Source organism: Schistocerca cancellata, chromosome 3 (assembly GCF_023864275.1).
Source record: "Schistocerca cancellata isolate TAMUIC-IGC-003103 chromosome 3, iqSchCanc2.1, whole genome shotgun sequence".
Taxonomy (NCBI): Eukaryota; Metazoa; Arthropoda; class Insecta; order Orthoptera; family Acrididae; genus Schistocerca; species Schistocerca cancellata.
In genome coordinates, this window is record NC_064628.1 from 631,451,823 (window position 1) to 631,476,232 (window position 24,410).

Sequence of the window (24,410 nt, forward strand, 5' to 3'; positions counted from 1 at the left end):
TGGTCTTAATTTCTCAAAAATATGTATGACTCTTACGCATTTCAATAAATTCAGCAGTGAACACCCTAAAAATGGTGATGCGTATCGGACAATTCAGAATTCACTGTGTGGGCGAAGTAGAGACACATTAGACTGAAGAAACTACTAACTCAAACACGTTTCGCGCGCCAGATATGCGGTGATCCACACTGTCTCCACTTCACACGCTCCAACTTGTGAGCAAATTTTTGCGCAAACATTTTGTCGCGTGTTGACCAACGTATTGTCGCTTCGATAACATAATCGATTTCTGTGCCGTGTCTCATACATAATGTATTGTCTTAAAAATTGAGTATTTTCATATCCTCATACTAATCAGAGTTACTGAGGGACTTCATGTCATACGTAAAAATAAAGGGACCAGCAGCCTAAGTTATAGTGTCTAATCTAGTCTAGTATGATTCAAGTGTTGCATTACTTTTGTAACTCCCGCTGAGTTGAGTTCTTTTTTTTTTACCCAACTTTTTAGAACGACGATAAAACAGAGTTCATGTGTCACGCACACCTGTTGTAGATTACAAGACGCGAAGACAAATTGCTGTCTCCGGGCGAACGTATATTTATACAATGTATTTGTCAAATAGTTGTTTCGTTGTATAAGTGCTGTCAGTTAAAAATGGCGCACCTTTGGAATTTTGGGCGTAGCATAGTGCTTGATGCCTGAAATACTATCGGGGTGCAACCTGTTTTAATTTGGAACATATGCACCGTCGTTCTGTTTAGTAAACATCCTGTAAAACTAAATAATATACGGTACTGGGAACTGCAGTTGAGGGGAAAAATGGGTGAGTGTAATTTTTCCTTGAATGTTTAGATTGTGTGTTATGTGTGTTTTATCTAATCTTATCAATCGGTTCTCTTAATGGGTGGTGGAGCAGTTCAGCCCTATGTATAACTGAGTGATAAGTGTTTAATACTGGCTGAAAATGGGTCCTAGAAGAAAAACCAATGCACAGCGTGAAGAAACCCAAGCTCAGTTTATGCCCCTACGAAGACCGTCGGCATACTCACACGATAGTGTAGGAAGATTTTCAGAACATTTCTTGCATGATGACGTATCAGTGGGTGGATACAAAACAGCTAGTAAGTAGGTTATTGTTGCATCTTTATTTTCAGTATGTTCTCCAGTTAATTATGTGTGGTTAATACACTTGGCGCTGAAGCAGGAAAGATTGTCTTTGAGGAATAGATTGCAGTTTTTCACTTTCATTGAGCCTGAATTGCGCATTTGGCACGAACACTATTGATTCACAAATTGTCCGATTCAAATTCTTGCATATCTGGAGTACACATCACATCTCATCCCATCATTAAATTTTTTTATTTGGTCGTTAAGTACATTGACACTATCTATTCACATATTTTGAATGATGATCCACTGGTATTTGCGTAGACGTTTGGAAATTGGGTGGACTACATCCGGTTTTTAGTCTTCAGAGGGTATCACCACAATTCAAGTGACAGTTAATGGCATATTAAATGCTCCCTGTACAAAATTAAACATTACTAAGTGTTTATGATAACTGTATGATGTATACAAGTTGAATACAAGTGGCATATAATGAAACAGGGTAACCACATTGGTAAAGTGCCTATGTTATGTTGTTTGAAACCGAAAGATCGGATGAAAAGTATAAGTATGTTGAAATATTAGTATACTCGCGTTTGTAGCAAGGATTGTTGTGGAGTATTGCATATTTCTTCGTGACAGATAGTCTACTGTAAAGAAAGAATCTTCTCTAAAGTTCATGAAAAGTTAGCTTATTACATTATTATGAGAAGGATAGTTGCTACTCACCATATAGCGGAGATGCTTAGTCACAGATAGGCACAAGAAGAAGACTGCCAAAAAATAAGCCAGAGGCTGTGGTCATGTGTGCGAGTCACTTTTGTGTGTGCGTGCGTCGTCAATTTTTGACAAAGGCCTTGTTGGCCAAAAGCTTTTTGTTGTGCCTATCTGCGAATCAGCATCTCTGCTATTGGTGAGTAGCAACTATAATTTTCATAATATTTTACATTAACTTCTTACACTGTTGTGGAAGATCAGCAGTATTTGTCTTGCTTTCTTGGCTGATGCAATGATATGTAATGGTGGATCAACTTGTAGAAGTAGGCCTAATTGTGAGAATTCAGGAGTAGGTGCTTTGTTATATGTACTTTTCATTCTGCACTTTTGATCAATTGTCTTTAACAAGCCTTTCTAAAAACATGTAACATCACCTTTTGTCCTGATGTTGGTGGTGACATGTCTTGCCATGGACTATTAAACACCAAAAACATTGAGGAACGATCCTAGTCCATGCTTGATACACAGTTGCCTGTAACGCATGGTGATTTGCTCTAATTTGGCCAGTGCTCAACAGAATTGATGTTAAGAGAATTAGAGGGCTACGTGAGCTCTCTTTTGACAACGAAGTGTTTTTCAAACCTTCGTGAGACAATGTGGGACTGCAGGGGTGACGCTTCTTGCTCAAGGTACAGCTGCAGTGTGCTTTAGATGAACAAACAGCTGCATAAAATTGGGCTGTACATACCTGTTCATACACCAGTGACAGATAATGGCAGACATATCAAGGACCTTGTTCCATCAGCATAAACATGTCCATGTCAGATAAGTTGGACTACCTGCCTGAACAATGCTCTGTTGACGAACAAGATATACCACCTTGTGTGGTTACCAGTATACTCGTGCCTAAACTTTGACGAGCACCAGTGTGTACAACTTGTCAGTCCAATACTTCACATGTTCAGTGCGGTTTTTCCTCTGCTTTTACTAATATGTGTGTGATGTTGAGTATCGAGGGATGTATGTGTGAGGTGATGGCTTCTGCAACCCTTACCAAGAAGATAGTCCTGAATGCTACAGCTTCTCATGAGTTATTGCATTGGGGTGATGTTCATCTGACTGTTCTTGTGGTAGTGGTTTTCTCTTATTCATGTTACTCACAGTAAACCGTGTACATGATAGCACAAAAAATGACCACTGCCTATACTGCTTGAAACATACATTGTCACCATTGAATCTCACCCATCCTTTGTCGACTTCCACATTAGTGGTCACTGCAAAGCTAAATTACATCCCAGTCATGGGAGACAGTATTTGATTCATCATCCTTCCTACACCATCTTCCCCCCCCCCCCCCCCCCCCCACACACACACACACCAAAACAAGCAGCTATTTCTAATTCTGGTGTTCCCAGGTATAAAATAAAACTGAAGCAAAAAAGGACTAAGGTAACACTAATTGATTTATAGCAAATACTTAACAGGATTCATTGCAACACTCTGTTTCCAACAATAATTACCAAAGACTAATACATTGCTGAGATTTCTGAGGGTACAGCTTTGAAATATAGAAAGGCCTTGACTGCAAAAATTTTTATTAAGTGTTATGCGTTTCAAAATTTCATCACCATACTGTAGATTAAAATCAAACTTTAGTACAAAGCTCACAAAATTGAACACACAGACTGATTATAATACATATCTCATCTCATGTTGGCATATTTGATAGTGCCATTGTTTATTCCTAGAGAACCACTTTGGCACTGGTTCTCTCCGAATAGATAAAGACTATGTCAGATATATCTACATGAGAGACATCTGTATTACATTCGGTCTGTGCACTCACTTTTAGTTGAAAAGCTTAATAAAGAATTGTGCAATCAAAATCATTCTATATTTTAGAGTTGTGCCAGATCTGAGTAGTCGCTTACCTCTATCATGGATGTCTTTCTCCATCAAGTAGTGGAATTTGTAAAGCTTTCTTCAATAATTGGTTGATGATATGTTACTGAGTAGTTACATAATTATTAAGTCAGAGATATGACGAAGCCAGATGTTTCAAATTTTAAATAAAATATTGCCAAAATAATAAATGACAACATTAATCAAAAAGGCAGGCATTTTGGTTGTTTAGTAAAAAGAATGATACTCAGAGATGGCAGAATCACAATAAAAAATGGTTTTACAAATAATTAAGATTCGGAATATAATTTTATTATTGTGTTATTTGCAAAGAATAATTTTTTAGAAACATCATTTCTAGCAAGTAATTGTTTTATGGTCACTATCAGTTTATTACAAATATCAAGTGGTGTTAACTAGTGTATAGTAGACAGCTGCACAGTTAGTAGCAGAGGTCTTGGAAAGACATATCATCCTCCTTTCAGTATGCAACAGTGAAATGCGCCATATGTGTATTAACTGATTTCCATCATTTCTAATTTATTTTTTGGTCACATAATAATGTCTCAGAACACCACCCTAAGTACTATAAATATTTTGTTGAAACTGTTGCAGTAATTTCCTTGATATGTAATTTTTTCATGAGTTTGTATGTGTTACCTATAGCTTCTCCCTTCGCATTTTTCGCAGGTGATGCTTGATATGTGTAGGCCTACCATGTATGCATCATAATACTTCTCGGAGATTCGTGTATTGTGCAGTAGTGTTTTTCTCACACTACATGTAATTTTAATTTTTATAATAAAAAATTTGTTAAATATGGCATAAACAAAACCATCAGGACATGTTACAGGCCAGTCTGTTCCCTCAGCCTTTATTTTGTGTTTACATTTAGTGGCTTTGCCAACTTACAACCAGTTTGTCACCACATCAAGATTTCAGGGCAGGATACCTGTTGCTCAACTTTGTTTTAAATAAATGTAAATATTTGTTAATTAACTATTTGATACACATTGAAATTATTTATTGTGACTAACTTGCACATCCAACTTAGAAATTATCTTGTTTAATTAGTGTGTTGTTTGGTAATTTTATTAACTGGGACACTTCTTTAATGTTATAATTTGTGTAACTGTAGGTTTGTTATATGTATTGTATCAACACATGGATATTAAACAAAAAGAGCAGGTGTACCTAAAATTTCACATTATTGTAGTAACAGCAGTGGAACGAAATTGGAAGTAGTTGTACACACAAGAGGATAATCTTTTAATTATTACATTTAACAGTTCATAGAATGTTTTATATCATTAGACCCATTAAAGCTCATAAAGTTTGTACAGTGACAAAAACCAGTAGCCCTAGTGAAAATTTTCTGGTGGTGGTAGCAGTTGTTGTGGTGAAATGGCAACAGTGAAGCATTGTCAGTCTACTTTCATAATAAATGAAGAATCTTGTAGAACATACTCATAAACGTAATGATTTGAAGTGAACACTCCTTTAACCTTGATGGATAAAATACCTAGATATGATGATTTGATTGCAACCACACTGTTGGAGCCTGTTTTGCTACAGTTCATCTTGAAAGTTGTGGAGAGATTAAGCTTTTTATGGACAAATATGCAACACTTCTTCCATTTGATGGTGCAAGTCAAACCTTCAACCCTTCTATTCCTCCCCTCGGGGGCCCAGCCAGTAACAACTGGTTACAGACATGGGACTCCCATTGTTCCTGAGCTTTGGTTAGTGCTACCTATCCTCTAATCTCAGAACATGCGACCATTGTGGGATTAACAGTAGAGTGCATAGAGGGCAGCAACCTCTGTGGCACTTGTTGCATCCTAGTTCTGTGGGGCTTACCCAGGCAGGCAGGGCTCTGTGTGGTTGGCCATATATATTTCCAGCATCTCATGTTTCTTATGGCTCGTACTCAAACTCTTGACTGAAAGGGTGGACCATCTGGGTTACTGTAGTCAGATTCATGATGGTAGTGGTTCACATAGGTCAGGATATCAATGAAGATTGCATTGTTGCCGGTTCCTAGCAACAATTGTACAAGCATACAAGTGCTTTGTGTTTGAAGAAAGTGTATAGTCTGTAAATGGTCACTCGCTTGCTTATGTAGATTTTGTCACTTACCATCACAGTCAGTGAAGACTACTTGCAACAAATGGAATAAGATTCACAAAATTACTTGCTATAACAACATTTAATGCCCACATTGGTACAACAGTCACAGCAGAGTGCTCAGAACACTATTGAATGCTCATTGACTGTCGCAGAGTGAGTGACATAGGTGCTCTGAACAAGCCTAAACTCGACTGCTGTAACTTGTAAACTCCAACTATAAAACCCAGCGAACCAAAAGAGCTCAGGTGGCCAGTCTTCCTCAGAAAACAAATAAAAATAACTATGATAAAGACAATAACAGGCCACAGATGTGCCAGAATTCTTTCATTGTGGTTGAGGGAGTGGAAGGAGCGTTTCAAAAATAAAGGTTTTGAAGAAAGAAATGAAACAACTTTGGAATGATGCTCTACTGCTGAAGGCAGCTACAGCACAAACTTCAAAGCTCGCAGGGTCAAAAGAAATTTGGCGATTACACTACAGTAACAGACGTGCATAAAAACCTTAATTTCGGCAAGGGGGTAGTCACCTTCTGCAGTATGATGGAAACTGGCTGTGAAGAATTAGAGGAAAGAGTGTTAAAATGTGCATGTTGCAGGGGCAGAAGAATGTTGTGGAGAATGTAACCAAAAATTTGGACACACAACTCTTCATTGTAATTATAATGCTATGTGTGATCGGCACAAATCAAAATTTTGCAAAGCAAATTAATCTGCACATCTCCACCCAAGTGTGCGGTTTCATTAGGGGATCATCCCTTGTGGAGTGGGTACTACTGTGTTTAGCCAAGGGAAGGTAAAATCAGGAACTGAATCGATGAGGAGAATCTCATATGTTGAGGCTAAGAAAAATTTCAAGGCTTTGCAACCTCCAACCATGACTGTGTCCTTTGGAACATCTCATAAAACTCTTCATCAACAAAAGCAGTGCTTCAACCCAAATCATCAAAAAATCATATTCGAGCACTGATAAATGTAATTATAGCTGCACTTGCAGAAGGAGAAGTTTGTCTTAATTTTAAAGTGCTCCAAAGCTTTCATGTCATCTAAACAAAGCTATGCAGTTTAAGGAAGCTAAAATGCCAGCATAATTATCTGTACTGTAATCACCAGTTGAAGTTAGGAAGTGCGTTTCAGCCAAAAGTAAAAGTAAATCAGTTTAAAACCATCAGCTTGTCAAATACTGTAAATTTCTGACAGCAAAGGCAGTGTAACTAATGTTAATGTCCTCATAGAGAAATTAAATATCCCAACGACCTTTTATCCTATCAACCGCTGTGCATCACCATAGTGGAGAGAAGGCAAAAGAAGACCCCTACTGATGGGTAGCTCCCATTAAGAACTCACATGAAAGAGGTGATGCAGGCTTATTCATTAGTAATGGATGCCACATCCTTCACCTGTCCCATTCACAATAATCTTGCAAACAATAACTATTGTCAGCTATGCACCAATGAAAATGGACAGTATACTTCCCGCCTCATGATTTATTTCATAACAAGGCTCTCCTAGACCTTGTTAGGCTACTTCCCCAGCCATTCCTACTTGTTGGGATTTTAATGCGCACCGTGTGCTTTGGGGCACCAACAACACCTGCCCTAGGAGTTAAGTTCGTAGGAGGCTCATTGTATTGAAGTACATCTGTCTTGAACATTGGCCAAGCTTCAAATTTTTCCTCGGCTGCAGTGTCATTATCAGTCAGAGTCCTTTATTTTTGTATATCTGCTACCACATATTTTGCAGAGTGATAAGTGGACACTGATCTGCATTCTAGGAACCACTTCCTATGTGGATACACTTTCCAGATAGAAGAGAACCTGAAAGTAAGCTGCCAAAATGGGAACTCATCAGAGTGAACTGGTTGTTGTATGATTAGTTATGTAAGAATATAACGATAGTGACGACGACTGAGTTGGTTATGTTAAAAGTTTGATCCACCATGCCATTGAGACATGTATAGCAAAGACCTCAAAAAACCCTAAGAGACAACCTGTCCCTTGGTGGAATGACTGGTTTCACATTTTAGTCAAGGACATTGAGCGACATTGCAAAGGTTCAAGACAAGACCACTAGGAGAGAACAGAACAGCCATCTGACTTGTGAGGGCATGTTGGACAGTCGGAACAGAAGTTTCTGAATTCATTAATCATTCATCATGAGCCATGAAAATATGAGAGTCAGATCAAGGGGGGGGTCTCTGGTAAAGGCAGATTGACACCTATTCCTTTCTTAAGGAATGATGGGATTATTATAACTTCTGCTGGTATAGCACAGGCAGTGCCTAATTATTTCTATAATGTAACATCTGATGGCAGCAAATATCCCACATTCCTGTTCCAGAAAGAAGCTGCCAAGGAGCCACAGTTGCACTTAAGCTAGGCTGCCCCTTCCAAACCTAGAGATTGGAAAAAGCATTACCTGCTGCTGTGGATTCAGCCACAGCGTCGGATGCCGTTATGTATAGCATGCCAAGTCAGTTGTGTCAAGTATCAGAATAATCCTTCCTTGATCTTTTCAGCTGCACACTATCACGAAAACTATACCCAGATTCATGGAGGGAATCCATCTTGATATCCCTCCTTAGTCCTGTGAAGTATGGTACTGCCACAAGCAGCTATGTTGTAGTGTTGACTTCACAAGCTACATAGGGAAAAAAACCCATTGAACAGGTGGTTAACCTCTGTTTAGTGTGGGTGTTAAGAGAGAAAGAAACTAATTAGTTGATTTTAATGTGGGCTTAGGAAACATCGTTCCACCTTAGCTGACAGGGGTGTACTGGAATGGTTCTACAGGTAACTGTTCTATGCAGACAGCACTTTATGGGGTGTCCTTTGGTATTTGAAACACATACGACAATACATGGAGTTATCAAGTAGGTGCGCACTCGAACAATTTTATGTAAGAGAATGGTGTCCTTCAAGGGACTGTTTTAAGTGTCAGCCTCTTTGCCAGTACTGTAAACAGCATAACTGATGCAGTAGAGAGTGTGGTGAAGATATCTTTATATGTCAACAGTTGTACGATTTTCTGCTGTTTCGCATGCCTTTTGCCCACAACTTCGCAGTTACAGTTGATACTTCCATCCAGCTGCTCACATGAAGCATTCTAGCTCGCCTCTGTGTAATGTGCTGCCCTTTAATCCAAGAATTCCTCCTGATTCACGGTGAGCCTCCAGAATATGGCACATGGCATCCTTATAACAGTGTGCTGTATTTTAACTGAATGTTATCTGTACTCTAATAAGACGACATTAAAGTTTTGACCAGTAACAAGTCCTTTATATCAATTGGTAATTGGATGAGTTCATTTTATGAGAAACTGGGACTCCTCCAGGAGTAGATTTTAATGATTGAGTGGCTGGCACTTTTCCATTTTGTATCTTAGTGACCAGACATCCACTTGCTTCTGGGAAAAAGCTGGTCTCTTTTTATCCAGTTAATATTTATTTCACGAAGCAGCATTTTATGTCAACACTAACCGTAATTTTATTTAACTTTGAGTACATGTGCTGGAATGTGTGATGACATACATGCTATCATGCCTATTTTTACTCTTTGCTTAAGTATGCTTAAAATTCCAAATTAAAAGTAATTATGTAAAAAGCAGAAGTTAAAGCCTTTAGGCTGACTCATCCAATATAATTTGTGATGTGAGAGAGTACTGATTCAGTTATTATTAGCATTGATGGGATCCCTGGTTGGTTTGGGCCCCTCTGCAGGTGTGTCACATAAGTGTGGTCCTTCACATTCTCCCAAACATTGATGTTGTCATGCATTTTTTAGTAAGTGATCATAGGTTCGTTTGAGCAGTTACCAGAAAGTGCCAGAATACAGGCTGTACTGCGCGTGCCCAGCTACGATGACGTAGGCAGCCCGTGCTTGCTCTGCTCATACGCTTTTCGTCGTATTTCTGGTGGAATTTTGTGCGTGGTGGGGCATCACGTGACCATGTGCAGCCCTGTGGCATGTTGTTGAGAGGAAATACTGAGTTGTACTTAGAGCAATTGTTTTATCATATCCCACACAGATAAAGGATGCAAATAAGGAAGCAGTTCTTGGCAAAATATCGTTTCCAAATTAGACTCCACAGCTTGAAGTACCATAAAAGTTTGCCAAGGGGTGACTTTGACAGATTTTTTAATTCATCCTCTGCAATATTGTTATGTAGCATTTCCAACAGTAGGATGGAATACAAATTTCTTGCAACACAACTGTCAGTTTATATTCTACTCTAGGAATAAATATGAAGCCATGTGGGGAGTTAAAACGATAAAACACGGTGTGCTGCCAGTCTAAAATTTAGCATAGAATGGCATTCTATAAATTTAAGACGTAAACACAAATTAAGAAATAACTTCAGGCCTAGAGGAAGTACTAGACAAGTGCCTTGTGATCGAAAAACACTGTTTCACAGAAGGCAGATTTGTAAAATTCTGCTACAGCTGTCATTATATTTGAAAGAAAATATTTAGTTCAAAACTACTGACCAAATTTGCCTACTTAGTCAGTTTCAAGTTGGTACAGCATTGAGAGATTTTATAGTGTCATAGAAGGAACAGGACATCAGAGAATACTCCAGCAGCATCGGAATTTCATAAACCATACTAAAATGCTTCATTCCGCTCTAATTGCACATTTCTATGTGCAGATGCACTCTGAAGTACCTGATATTCAGCTTTTCATGTGGTTTTCGTTATACTAATTTTCTTGGCGGTCCAGTACTGTATTCTCATGTTTGGTTCTTTATTATGGTATAACGTCATTCGTCCCAGAAAATGAAAATTTGCACTTTAAATTGAATGAGATTGAAAGTAGCCAATAGTGCGGAATGAAACACTTCGTTTCAAATAAACTAACTGCCTCAGCAGTTTCTCTATAAAACAGACAAATAGCTTCATTAAGACATTAATGGTTTATTGCTAATAACGTGGAAATAATATAAAATCAGAAAGCTGAAACTACTAACTTATTTTGATCTTTCATGGTTATGAAAATGTATATTAATTCACTTGATGGATCCCGGCCACAGAAATCTGTTTTGATTTCATTTGACATGAGAGCTTGTAAACGAAGAAACGAAACACATACACGAGTCACGTGGGGAAGGACCCCTCCCCCCCCCCCCCCCCCCCCACTATAACTCAGCTTGCTCTGCGCATGCGCAAATCTGGCAGCTTGGGCGCGTCAGAAAATTTTTTCTGGTTAGCGTCTTGCTACTTGCTGCTACTGCTCATACAGCAGACAGCCACGCTTCAAGTAGCCAGAAGCGGGAGGAAGGCACTGTTCATACGCGAATTCAGATCTGTGCATGCGCAAGAGCCTGCTGGAAACTGCTCATACAAAACTTATATTTCAATTGTGCATCCTAACAGTATTTTTTTTAAGGTAAACTTTCCTTGCTCGGTTCATAAACTGCTTACATTCATATTCAGCACGTTTACTGAGAGTTATGATGTCAAGTGCACTAATACCGATATTGTAATAGTAATAGTAATAGTAATAATAATAATAATCCTCATCTTTCAGGCAATACCTTTTTAGCAATGTCTGTATTTCGATTCCAAGATTCCAAAGGGTCTACTAAACAGAAGTTAGAGCAGGGCTAAACAAGAACAATTCAATTTATGGCAGTGATATTTAGTATGGACTTATTTTTAGATTGTTCATTTTCTAAAAATCTTCTGCGTAATCAGTGATGCTTCGTATCAGTGGTATAGATCTCACAGGCTATGGAGGAATTGTGGCACTGATATTTGGGAGATTGATGATTCTATTCCATTTTTTCTCACCTAAATTATGTCCCCCTTTTTTTCCTATCCTTAAATAATTTCAAGTGAATTCTGAGATTCTGCTTTAAGCCAGTGCTGTTATCAATGCTTTAAGCCAGTGCTGTTATCAATTCATCGGTTTGCAACTGAGTTGGTGTTCTGTTCTGATGACATTTATATCAGTGGGGCCTTAATCCCCAACATTGCTTTTTCTTAATACCAAACCAGGAGACTGAAACTCAGTAACAAGAATGAATCTTTTGCAAGGTAGTGAAACTTCCTGGTGGCTAATAAGTAGTATGCTAAATCTGGACTTGTAGCCTAGAAGTTTGCCATTTGCTGACAGTACTCTTTTTAGCTAAGTCAGTCACGCATTGTGGACTAATTCAGAACTTCAGTTTGCCTGTAGCTTTTTCCTTCTCAATCCCAGACCCCACAGAACTATTATTGTATATATGTCAGGAGAACACCTGTAATAAATGTTGGAGAGTGTCTTAGATATAGCACAAGGATGGTTTACAGAATGTTTGCATGTGGCATGGCATGGGCATATCTGACACTGTGAAGATATTAGCTAAACAGTAAATATCACAACTTAATACTAATGCAAAACTGTTGCACAGTTTCGAATAAATAACAATGAAGTACAGATTCTTGCAATACATAATACTAAATACACAGAACAAAGCTACATATAGTACCTTATTGTAAAAATGGATGATAAATGGAAATACACCTGAAGACCGCGAATTATCAGAGTGAGATGGAAATTGGTAGATGTGATGTACATCTGCAGACAAATAAATAATTACTATTTCAGAACAATTGGATGATTTATTCAAGAGAAAGACCATCACAATCTGAGCAGGTCTATAACAGGTTGGTCCACCCTCAGGCACTTATGCAAGCAGTTATTTGGCTTGACTTGATTGATGGAGTTGTTGGATGTACTCCTGAGGGATAATGTGCCAAATTGTATCCACTTGGCATGTTAGATCATCAAAATACTGAACTAGTTGGAGAGTCCTACCCAAAATGCTCCAAAATTTTTCAACTGGGGAGAGATCTGATGATCTTGCTAGCCATGGTAGGGTTTGGCAAGCATGTCAAGCAGTAAAAACTCTCGCCATGGTTAGGCTGGCATTATCATGCTGAAATGTATTCTCAGGATGGTTTGCCATGAACAGCAAGAAAATGGGGCATAGAATATTGCTGACGTACCACTTGTGCTGTAAGAGTGCTACACATGACAACAAAAGTGGTCCTGCTATGAAAAGAATGGCGCCCCAGACAATCACTCCTGGTTGTCAGGCTGTATGGCGGCTGACAGTCGGGTTGGCATCCCAGTGCTGTCTGGAGTGTCTCCGGACACACCTTCAGTGGTCATCAGGACTCGGTTCAAAGTGAGACTCATTGCTGGAGACAATTCTACTCCAGTCACTAAGATTCCTGGCCGAAGACGTTTTGGGATGTTGATGATCCAGCATGCAAGTTGGACATAATTTGGCACAAAATCCCTCAGGAAGAAATCCAACAACTCTACCAATCAATGCCAAGCCAAACAACCGCTCACATAATAGCCACAGGTGGATCAAAACATTATTGACTTGCTCAATTTCTGAACCTCTTTCTCTTGAATAAATAATCCATTTTTTTTTTTTTTTTAATTGTAATCATTTGTTTGTCTGTACGTGCACATCATATCTACTGATTGCCTTCCCATTTTGATAATTCCTTTGTGGTACTTCTTTTTTTAGTGCATGATGATTAAAACATAAGGCGACTAAACATCTAATTTTGGCTTGCTTTAGCATTTAAACTACCTCTAGTTATGTTGATCTGCATCTAAAATTATTAGTATATTTTGCATACATTTACCCCCTATTTTCTGATGGGCTGTTTTCCTAGGGTAATGCACCAATGGCCAATAAAATATTTAGAAAAATGGGCATCCAGAGTATTACGTAAAGTCACATGTAATGGCACATCTTGCAGAGGTGTTTTTTAGGACCTAGATGTTCATTTTCATGTGTCAGTATATTTACATTTTAATGACATTTATGGCAAATAATATTCCCCTTTGAGATGACTAATGACATATAGTTGTCTTTATTATAGTGGCTGCAATACTTAAATTTACTTTCCAGTCCTAACTTTGCAGAAGCTCTTTTAATAACTTACCCAGCAAAACAAGAATATTGTGGAGAGGTTGGATGTTAAGGTAATAAATACTACACCAGGAGCAAAAGATTTCATTTCATCACTTGGCAAGGACAATTTAAAAAACAGCAGATTTTTCCTAAAGTAGTGGCTATGCTGGCAATTGAGTTAATTAAAATCATATAACCATATGTGGAATAGAATTGGTGACCTTTATTAATAGCAAATTCAGACTAACATTAATAGCTTGGTTTGTATCAAAATCCATGAGGGGATCTGGTTACTAGTTTGTTTAAAATGAGACAAGAAATGGGATAACATTTTAAAGTTTAATACATAGAATATGGGAAAGGCAACTACTCATTTATAGTGGACCAATGCGTGGCACATACAAAAACATAACAAAAAACAGTATTCAGAGTAGCCTTTTGTGTTCTTGTTCTTTATTTAGTAAAAGTGCACACATTCACACAGACTCCACATTTTAAAGATTAAGGTATACATTCCATTTGTATTTGCATTCTATGTTTCTCTCAGATGATTACAGTTTGCATTATCCGTTCAATAAAAAAATGCCATCCCATTGTAATTTAATTATTATTTTATCTACAAATACCAGATCTGTTAAAAATATCAAATATATGTTCAGTATTATACCTATGTAGCCTTTTAAAAATGTGAAGTTTGAGACATTGTATAGGAATGATGAGAAAGTGTTTTTGGGTGTAAGTAAATTTAATTTATTTCACCGTAAATCTTATTATGCTAAAAAGCTTTCCCTTATTTCCAGTTGTGATAGTGACATTACCTTGTACATAGGCGTGTTCTACTGCATGCTTTGGCTTGGTGGGTGGGGGTGGGGGGCTGGCTGCAAGTGCCTCATAAGTCAGATTTATTCAGATAGGTGGCAATTGATGAAATATGTAGCATTGAAAGTTGTGTTTCAATAAATAAAAGTAATAATGCAAAAGTGCTGTTCAAAATACTTATTACAGCCTGTTTCATACTACTTCTCTGTCCTTTTTTTTAAATTTGTCATATTTTTCACACTTCTAGTGTCACAAATTCTCCTCTTTTCTAGTTTTATCTAAATATTTTTCTACATCTTTGGACCAATTCTGTTAACCAGGAGGTACAGCACTGCATCTACATGGTGAAGCCACGTGAACATCACAGTGTGTTCTCTCTCTCTCTCTCTCTCTCTCTCTCTCTCTCTCTCTCTCTCTCTCTCTCTCTCTCTCTGTCAGGCGGGCAAGAACTCACCAGATATGACCTAATAGGTGTATTTTACCCCTTTCATGTTGCTGAGGAAAATGGCAGTTAACTACATCGCAGTGCAGCATGAGGCATACAGAACAGCATTGAGCCTGCTCACACAGCAAATTTCTTGGCTATGAACATCTGTGTACCTTTGAAAGCCATGCGTTTGGCTGTGTAGTTAGGCAAGATATTTCAGTTCATCTTTGGCAATTTCCACCAAACTTTGTGGCACACCATAGCCATGTGGACACCATACAGATTGGGCACACATTTGCGTTGCTCTACCAGATGGCGTACTTTCAGATTTCTGCATTATTCCAAAAATCTATTCCATAATTACAATGTATTGTTGACTTATTTTCGCATTTTTGCACATTGTTCTGTTGTCTGCTTTGTTGACTTCGTTGTTCTTCTTTTAATGTTTACTTGATATCCCAACTTGAATCCTCACTGTTTCCTTTACTGGTTAGGCATTCTTGTAGTATCTTACTCTCACAAATAGAACACAATCAGTTTACAGGAATTTAAGGTGTAGGTCCCATGAATCATAACTGCAGTCTTCTGTAGTTTTAAGTTTGTCAAATGTTTACAGTGACATATAGCAGCTTGCTGATCATTTACATGATTTTTCTTTTATGTTAATTTTGAACTATACTTTCTTTCACTTGGTTGTCTTCTTCATTGTCTTGTGCCTTTATGCCACTTTGGCACAGGACGTGTATAGTTATTAACAGATTAGACATGGCTAATTTAAGGGGTGGCTGGGTGCCCTTCCTGTCACCACCACGTTACCCCATGGGATGGAATATGTATACTCCAAGTGTATGCATGTAGTGTTATTCCTTTGGAAATTAGTAGAAATTTTCTAAATATTTGCATATTAGTGGATGTGGAAAACCATCTACAAACCACATCCAACAACATCTAGCTTGGCAGTTCACTGCCAGCAAGATTTGATTGAGGGCTAACATACCTCCTCATGCTGCAAGCGGTGCTTGAACATGCATGATCAAACTGGCATCTTTCTTTCATGTTGTGATGCTTTGCACGTATTGAAAACTTGTTTGGCTTGCAGCTTTAGACATCCTGCAGCAGCCTGAAAGTGTTCCTTGAGTGTTAAATTGAAATTTGTTCACTATCTCACAAATGCTGCACGCTACTGAAATCTTCTGTTTAGATGTTTCAAACCAAGCTGCAGTGATTCCCTAAGTAGTTTCATTGTCAATTTCCATTTATGAATGCAGGCAGATACTAGGCATATATACCCATCACTCCAACTTTTGTGACCCATGAATACTAAAAATCCTGTACATCTAAAATCACTTTTGTACGTTTAAAAATGCTACAGTTAACAAATACTGCAATTAACAAATCTCGACTATTGTTCATAAATGTTTGTCACTAGTTTTCTAGTGATCAGTTGAAGTTAGAAACCATAAACTGTAGATTGCATTAACATACATTGATGTATACCACCTCCTTCCAGCTATAAGTGATTCAAAAATCTGATAAATAAAAACCAGGGTTGCATGGTTGCCAGATCCAGACAAGTTGGTATTAGACTGATACATCAATTGTCTTAAATGCAAAAAGGGGTGCACAATGCTACAGCCAAAATTTTTGATCTCTTATCCAGTGATGTAATACGTCTGACAGACAGAAAAGAAAAATTTGGAAACAAACTGAAAAGGTTTCTTCTCGGCAACTCCTATCCTGTAAGAGAATTTTAATTACTGTAATGTGTAAAAGTTGGTGGGTAGGAATTACTCTCATCTGACTTTTTTTTTAAGAAACTTGTAAATGATCAGCATGTAGCTATATTGTCAAACTGATTTGTGATGTGAATGTAAAATGAGCCATTCCACATAATTACAAGTTATTGTGCAAATGATTCATGGAACATGACACTACCTTGTGATTCTTGAAGTTTTCCCGGTGGACATAATGTTCCATCATCTTTCGGGCGTGCACTCGGGACAGCGACAATTCTTCTTGCGATATTTCAATTAGAAATATCCTATCAATCCTCAGCAGCTTTGTATCACATGACTCTCCGTATAAATAGGCACGCGCAAGCGCTATGAACTCAGTCTCTGACTCGCCTTCAAGATGGCTGGGAGGTTTCTAGCCGAAATATCGCAACAAGAATTGTCGCTGTCCCAAGTGCACGCCCGAAAGATGATGGAACATGACACTACCTTGCTCACTCCATTTCTAACCAGAACTTTTCTCCAGTTTATCTTTCTTACATGTTACATTAGCCCTTGTTCAACTTTCCTCCGGAAAGCGTTTCTGCTATACATATTGGATACCCCCAGATCTTTCTTTCTTTGTGAATAGCCATTTTCTGTAGTTTCTCGTACTTTGCTACACCCTTTTTCCTACTACCACCTGTTGTTCTTAGTGGCAACCCTTTTAATTCAAAAAGATATGTTTTAGTGTAGCTCACTCCCTTGTGACCATTGTTCATATCAGGTATGTCACACAGTGGGTTCTTGAAATACAATAACAAATTTCAGACTATATTCTCATTTTAAGACTGTGACTAAGTGGAATAACCAATAACATTCATTTATTTTCATATTAGAACAACTGTCATGTATCTTCATAGTAGGAGGAAAGAAAGTACTGTCTTTGTTTTAAATTTAGTTAGGAAAGTTCTGTCAGAATGTAAATAGTTTACAATTAAAGGAAACCACTCACTGCATAGTAAAAGCATTTATTCATTGACAGGGAGCAAAAAAAGAATGAAAACTTTACTAGCTTTTTGATGAATCCTTTAATGAGCCAGAGTACGTGTAGATATTCCCGTATGGACTTCTGCAGACCTCTGCAGCTGCATTGTGCTTGTTTAGTGAGCACGATGTGTATGTGTGTTTTAGTAGTCTCCTTTACTTTTAAACTATTTTAATTCTTTTTAGTTATTTCTAGATGTCAGAATTGTTTATAGATTGTTCCTATTTTAATTTTTTGTCAGAGTGAAAATTGTCTTAATTTTAATTGAAATAAGAGCAAAATAGTTACACATGACAACAGTTAGTGTTTCTACATGACCAAGGGTTATCTTCTCTTCAAAAAATTTGTGGTACAGGTGACAAGTGCCGTGATTGCATGACGCGCATCCCATATGCCACCCTCATTGCTACAATTATGTGCATTGTGGGAGTGGGTGTATTTTGTGGAACCATGTATCGTGGTGCGACGCTCAGCATCTTGATGTTCAATGAAGTCTTCCATCTTCGTCTTGGCTGGTAAGAAACTTAATTTTTGATAATACATGTGTCTATCAAACTGATAACTGGCACCTTAAAATGTGCAAGTCTTAAATGTACCATTTTGAAATCAAATTTTGCAGCTCTTTTTGCTTTCATTTAATATGAATGTGAATAAGTTACTGCTACAGTTTTTTATGTTTGTTTTTGCTGTGCAAATATTTCTTTTTAAATATCGAGTAACTCCTTAATGTGCGCAGTATGTATGTTCTTAAATATTATTTTTGTGCATAGGTTAGAAGCAGTGCAGATGGTTTTTGTCATAATTGGAGCCAGCATGGGTGCCCTTGGGCTTATGATTTTGTTCGTTGGCTGTTTGGCAACTGGGACGACGAGACACAAAGTTTATCGTGCCTGGGGAGCACGTGTTGGGGGCCGAATCTCTTGTGCAGTGGTGAGTATGTTTGTCAGTTTCTTGTCTTTGTCATCAAAAGAAACAGTTCTAACACAAAAAGTGTAACTCTGATACTCCCTATTGTAAGGAAAAGACACACTTCTTGCTTTCAATTTTTGTTTTTAAAGAAACATGAGAATAGACATGTGCAGAGAAAGCAAGTCTGTGAGAGACTTGCTGTCCATTAATATGAGTAATTATAGGACACTGGACATAAACTGCAATGACATTACTATCGTGTGACCGAGCGAGGTGGCACATTGGACTTGCTTTTGGGAGGACAAAGGTTCAGATCCCTTCCAGCCATCCAGATTTAGATTTTCCGTGGTTCCCTAAGTTGCTCTAGGCAGATACTGGGTCGGTACCTTTGAAAAGGATACAAATGATTCCCTTCCCGATCCTTTAGTAATCAGAGATTATGCACTGTCTTTAATGACCCGCTGTCGATGGGATATTAAACTGTAATCTTCCTTCCTTTCTTCCCTCCTTCCACTGTCATGTGAAATATGCCTTTTGGTATTCTTCTGCTTATTTTTATTATTGTTATTGTTATTCTTTCTTAGTTTGGGTCATCTAAGGACCATGCACCAATTTCAATGCTTCCTTCTTTGTTATTCTTTCTTTTTCCTCCAGTATTCTTTCATCTTTTCACTTTTTTTTTTTTTTTTCATCTCGGACCATTTTGACCTTATCTTCTTCTCCCTCCTGCCTTGGAATCCTTGCATTTTTAAAATTTTCCTCTTGAAAATCTCTCTTTCTGTTGCATCTTTTTCACTTACATTGTTTCTTTCCAAATCTTTCCTAACTTCTTGAATCCAGGCTATTGTTGACTTCATGTCCCAAAGATATTTAAAAATCTGTTTGGTTAACCTGCTGCTGTTCACTCTGTAGAAGTGTCCAAAAAACAGCACGGTGCCTCTTTCGTAGTGTTTCATTTATGTTTTCTATGTGGTGATAAACTTCTTCATTGCTTCTTATTTTCCATACCTCTGTTTTTTTTTGATGGTCCAAGTATTTTTCGAATGATTTTTTCTTTCTAGTGCTTCAAGTTTGTGTAATTTGTAGTTCAGTACTAAATATTCACTTGCATAAAGACATTCTGGTGTTACTACTGTGTTGTAGTTCTGTATCTTCAAATTTTTAGACAGACACGTTTTGTTGTAGATGTTCCTAGTTATTCCATTAGCTCTCTGCATTTTATGTACTCTTTCTTCTACAGCGAATTTTTCTAATCCATTTTCTTGGATAATTTCTCCCAAATATTTAAATTTATTTACCCTCTTTATCTGGCCAATATCTGTTGCCTAGGGGTTCCGGAGTATTTTTTATATTTGTCATAAATTTTGTTTTTTCTGCAGATATTCTTAAACCTGCTTTGTTGGCTATTTCTTCTAAGAGGTTGATTTGTATTCTAGCATTTGTTAGGTTTTTAGAAAGAATGGCAAAATGATTCGCAAATGCTAAACATTGAATTACAATACCTCTGTTTTTAGTTTTGCCGATGACATTGTAATTCTGTCAGATGCAGCAAAGGACTTGGAAGAGCAGTTGAACGGAATGGACAGTGTCTTGAAAGGAGGATATAAGATGAACATCAACAAAAGCAAAACAAGGATAATGGAATGTAGTCGAATTAAGTCGAGTGATGTTGACTGAATTAGGTTAGGAAATGACACTTAAAGTCGGAAAGGAGTTTTGCTATTTGGGGAGCAAAATAACTGATGATAGTCGAAGTAGAGAGGATATAAAATGTAGACTGGCAATGGCAAGGAAAGCGTTTCTGAAGAAGAGAAATTTGTTAACATCGAGTGTAGATTTAAGAGTTAGGAAGTCGTTTCTGAAAGTATTTGTATGGAGTGTAGCCATGTATGGAAGTGAAACATGGACGATAAATAGTTTGGACAAGAAGAGAATAGAAGCTTCCGAAATGTGGTGCTGCAGAAGACTGCTGAAGATTAGATGGGTAGATCACATAACTAATGAGGAGGTATTGAATAGAATTGGGGAGCAGAGGAGTTCGTGGCACAACTTGACTAGAAGAAGGGATCGGTTAGTAGGACACGTTCTGCGGCATCAAGGGATCACCAATTTAGTAATGGAGGGAAGCGTGGAGGGTAAAAATCGTAGGAGGAGGCCAAGAGAAGAATACACTAAGCAGATTCAGAAGGATGTAGGTTGCAGTAGGTACTGGGAGATGAAGCAGCTTGCACAGGGTAGAGTAGCATGGAGAGCTGCATCAAACCAGTCTCAGGACTGACGACGACGACGACGACGACAACAACTGTTTTTAGTTCCCAGTCTCATTGGAGGTAGCTTCTGTTCTTTTAGTTTTTGTTTCCATTCTCTTAGTGGTTCATGGTGTGGGTTCCTGTAGTCATGTCCTAGTTCATGAACCACGGGCAACGTATGAGTGGCCAAGTAAGTGGTCCCGACAGTCGGGATACCAGTTACTTTGGAATAAGACTGGGCATCTCGGACATATTCTGAGTCGTGGTCACCTTTGTGCTCATACGGCAAAGACTACCAAATCCACCGGTTAGTCTCTCAGCCGTTAGGGGTAAAACCCAATGGGACTCGGGGCAAGTAAGGCTAGCAACCTGCTTCCCTTGTACTTTAAATATGATGCTGGCAACAATCAGAGCAAAATGCCTCGGACCTTTGGAGGTGACGGAGTCCCACCTCTAACTGACAAACCAGGGACTCCTAAGATACGACTTGGCAAACAAATGGTAATGAGATGGGGAGCTATTAATATCAATGGGGGCTACTCTGGGAAGAAGGTAGAGCTGGCAGAGGCTGCAAGTAAGACGGGGCTGGACGTTTTAGCTGTTAGTGACATTTGGGTAAGGGGTGAGAAAGAAGAGGAAGTGGGAGAATACAAGGTCTACCTGTCAGGAGTCAAAGCAGGAATAGCACAATGGGGTGTAGGGCTTTACATCAGGAAAGAAATGGAACCCAGCGTAGTTGCAATAAGGTATGTAAATGAACAACTGATGTGGATAGATTTGACAGTGTCTAGCAAGAAAATTAGGATTGTGTCAGTATATTCGCATTGTGAAGGGACAGATCAAGATAAGATGGATAGTTTTTATGAGGCACTCAGTGATGTAGTTCTTAGAGTAAAGGACAAGGACAGTGTTCTGCACATGGGTGATTTTAACGCCAGGATTGGAAATCGAACAGAAGGGTATGAAAAGGTTATGGGTAAATTTGGAGAGGATATGGAGGCCAACAGGAACGGGTAACAACTCTTGGATTTCTGTGCCAGTATGGGCTTAGTAATCACAAACTCCTTTTTTAAACATAAGAACATTCACTGGTATACTTGGGAAGGCAGGGGAACCAGATCTGTCATTGACTATATAATAACAGATCAGGAATTCAGGAAGGCTGTGAGAGACAGACGTGTATTCAGGGGATTCTTTGATGACACTGATCATTATTTAATCTGCAGTGAAATTGGGATTGTGAGGCCGAAAGTGCAGGAGGTCAGGTCCATATGTAGGAGGATAAGAGTGGAGAAACTTCAGGATAAGGAAATCAGGCACAAGTACATAACAGCGATCTCAGAAAGGTACCAGTTAGTTGAATGTAGTCAATTACAGTCATTGGAAAAGGAATGGACAAGGTACAGGGACACAGTACTAGAAGTGGCTAAAGAATGTCTTGGAACAGTAGTGTGTAAAAGTAGGATGAAGCAAACGGCTTGGTGGAATGATACAGTCAAGGCAGCCTGTAAAAGGAAGAAGAAGACGTATCAAAAATGGCTACATACCAGAACCCAGGTAGACAGAGAAAGTTATGTTGAAGAAAGAAACAAAGCCAAACAGATAATTGCAGCATCCAAGAAGAAATCGTGGGAAGACTTTGGAAACAGGTTGGAGACTATGGGTCAAGCTGCTGGAAAACCATTCTGGAGTGTAATTAGCAGTCTTCGAAAGGGAGGTAAGAAGGAAATGACAAGTATTTTGGACAGGTCAGGAAAACTGCTGGTGAACCCTGTGGATGCCTTGGGCAGATGGAGGGAATATTTTGAAGAGTTGCTCAATGTAGGTGAAAATGCGATCAGTAATGTTTCAGATTTCGAGGTAGAATGGGATAGGAATGATGATGGAAATAGGATCACATTTGAGGAAGTGGAAAAAATGGTCAATAGATTGCAGTGCAATAAAGTGGCTGGGGTGGATGAAATTAAGTCGGAACTCATCAAATACAGTGGAATGTCAGGTCTTAAATGGCTACATAGGATAATTGAAATGGCCTGGGAGTCGGGACAGGTTCCATCAGACTGGACAAAAGCAGTAATCACACCAATCTTTAAACATGGAAACAGAAAAGATTGTAACAACTACAGAGGTGGAACAGGGAATTGTATCTATGCTTTATAGATCTAGAAAAGGCATATGACCGGGTTCTTAGGAGGAAGTTATTGTCTGTTCTACAAGATTATGGAATAGGAGGCAAACTTTTGCAAGCAATTAAAGGTCTTTACATGGATACTCAGGCAGCAGTTAGAGTTGACGGTAAATTGAGTTCATGGTTCAGAGTAGTTTCAGGGGTAAGACAAGGCTGCAACCTGTCTCCACTGTTGTTCATATTATTTATGAATCATATGTTGAAAACAATAGACTGGCTGGGTGAGATTAAGATATGTGAACACAAAATAAGCAGTCTTGCATATGCGGATGACTTAGTTGTGATGGCAGATTCGATTGAAAGTTTGCAAAGTAATATTTCAGAGCTAGATCAGAAATGTAAAGACTATGGTATGAAGATTAGCATTTCCAAAACGAAAGTAATGTCAGTGGGAAAGAAATATAAACGGATTGAGTGCCAAATAGGAGAAACAAAGTTAGAACAGGTGGACGGTTTCAAGTACTTAGGATGCATATTCTCACAGGATGGCAACATAGTGAAAGAACTGGAAGCGAGGTGTAGCAAAGCTAATGCAGTGAGCGGTCAGCTATGATCTACTCTCTTCTGCAAGAAGGAAGTCCAGTACCAAGACTAAGTTATCTGTGCACCGTTCAATCTTTCAACCAAATTTGTTGTATGGGAGCGAAAGCTGGGTGGATACAGGTTACCTTATCAACAAGGTTGAGGTTACGGATATGAAAGTAGCTAGGATGATTGCAGGTACTAGTAGATGGGAACAATGGCAGGAGGGTGTCCACAATGAGGAAATCAAAGAAAAACTGGGGATGAACTCTATAGATGTAGCAGTCAGGGCGAACAGGCTTAGATGGTGGGGTCATGTTACACGCATGGGAGAAGCAAGATTACCCAAGAGACTCATGGATTCAGCAGTAGAGGATAGGAGGAGTCGGGGCAGACTGAGGAGAAGGTACCTGGATTCGGTTAAGAATGATTTTGAAGTAATAGGTTTAACATCAGAAGAGGCACCAATGTTAGCACTGAATAGGGGATCATGGAGGAACTGTATAAGGGGGGCTATGCTCCAGACTGAACGCTGAAAGGCATAATCAGTCTTAAATGATGATGATGATGATTCCATTCTCTTACTGTTTTCTTTAGTATGCAGTTAAAGAAGAGTGGAGACAGGCCATCACCTTGCCTTACACCTGTTTTTATGTTGAATGTCATCGATATTTCATCTCGAAACTTTACTTTTGATTTGGTGTCCGTGAGCATTTCACGAATAAGGTTTGCTAATTTAGATTTGATGCCAAATTCTCTGATCACT

The 24,410-nt window shown here is 38.5% G+C and overlaps 1 protein-coding gene across 2 annotated transcripts in view; it reads left to right on the plus strand.

The window, feature by feature from the left end:
* The first annotated feature begins 306 nt into the window (after positions 1-306).
* The window catches only part of LOC126175560 (neuronal membrane glycoprotein M6-a), a 46,973-nt gene continuing 22,869 nt past the window's right edge, over positions 307-24,410 (plus strand). Inside the window, exons 1-4 of one of the 2 annotated variants that reach the window (XM_049922413.1) lie at positions 307-824; positions 918-1,122; positions 18,132-18,291; positions 18,547-18,706. In XM_049922413.1, the coding sequence (XP_049778370.1) occupies positions 966-1,122; positions 18,132-18,291; positions 18,547-18,706 (477 nt within the window). In that variant the 5' untranslated portion in view covers positions 307-824; positions 918-965. The remainder of the gene's footprint in view (positions 825-917; positions 1,123-18,131; positions 18,292-18,546; positions 18,707-24,410) is intronic. The other variant, XM_049922414.1, reaches the window with a different exon arrangement.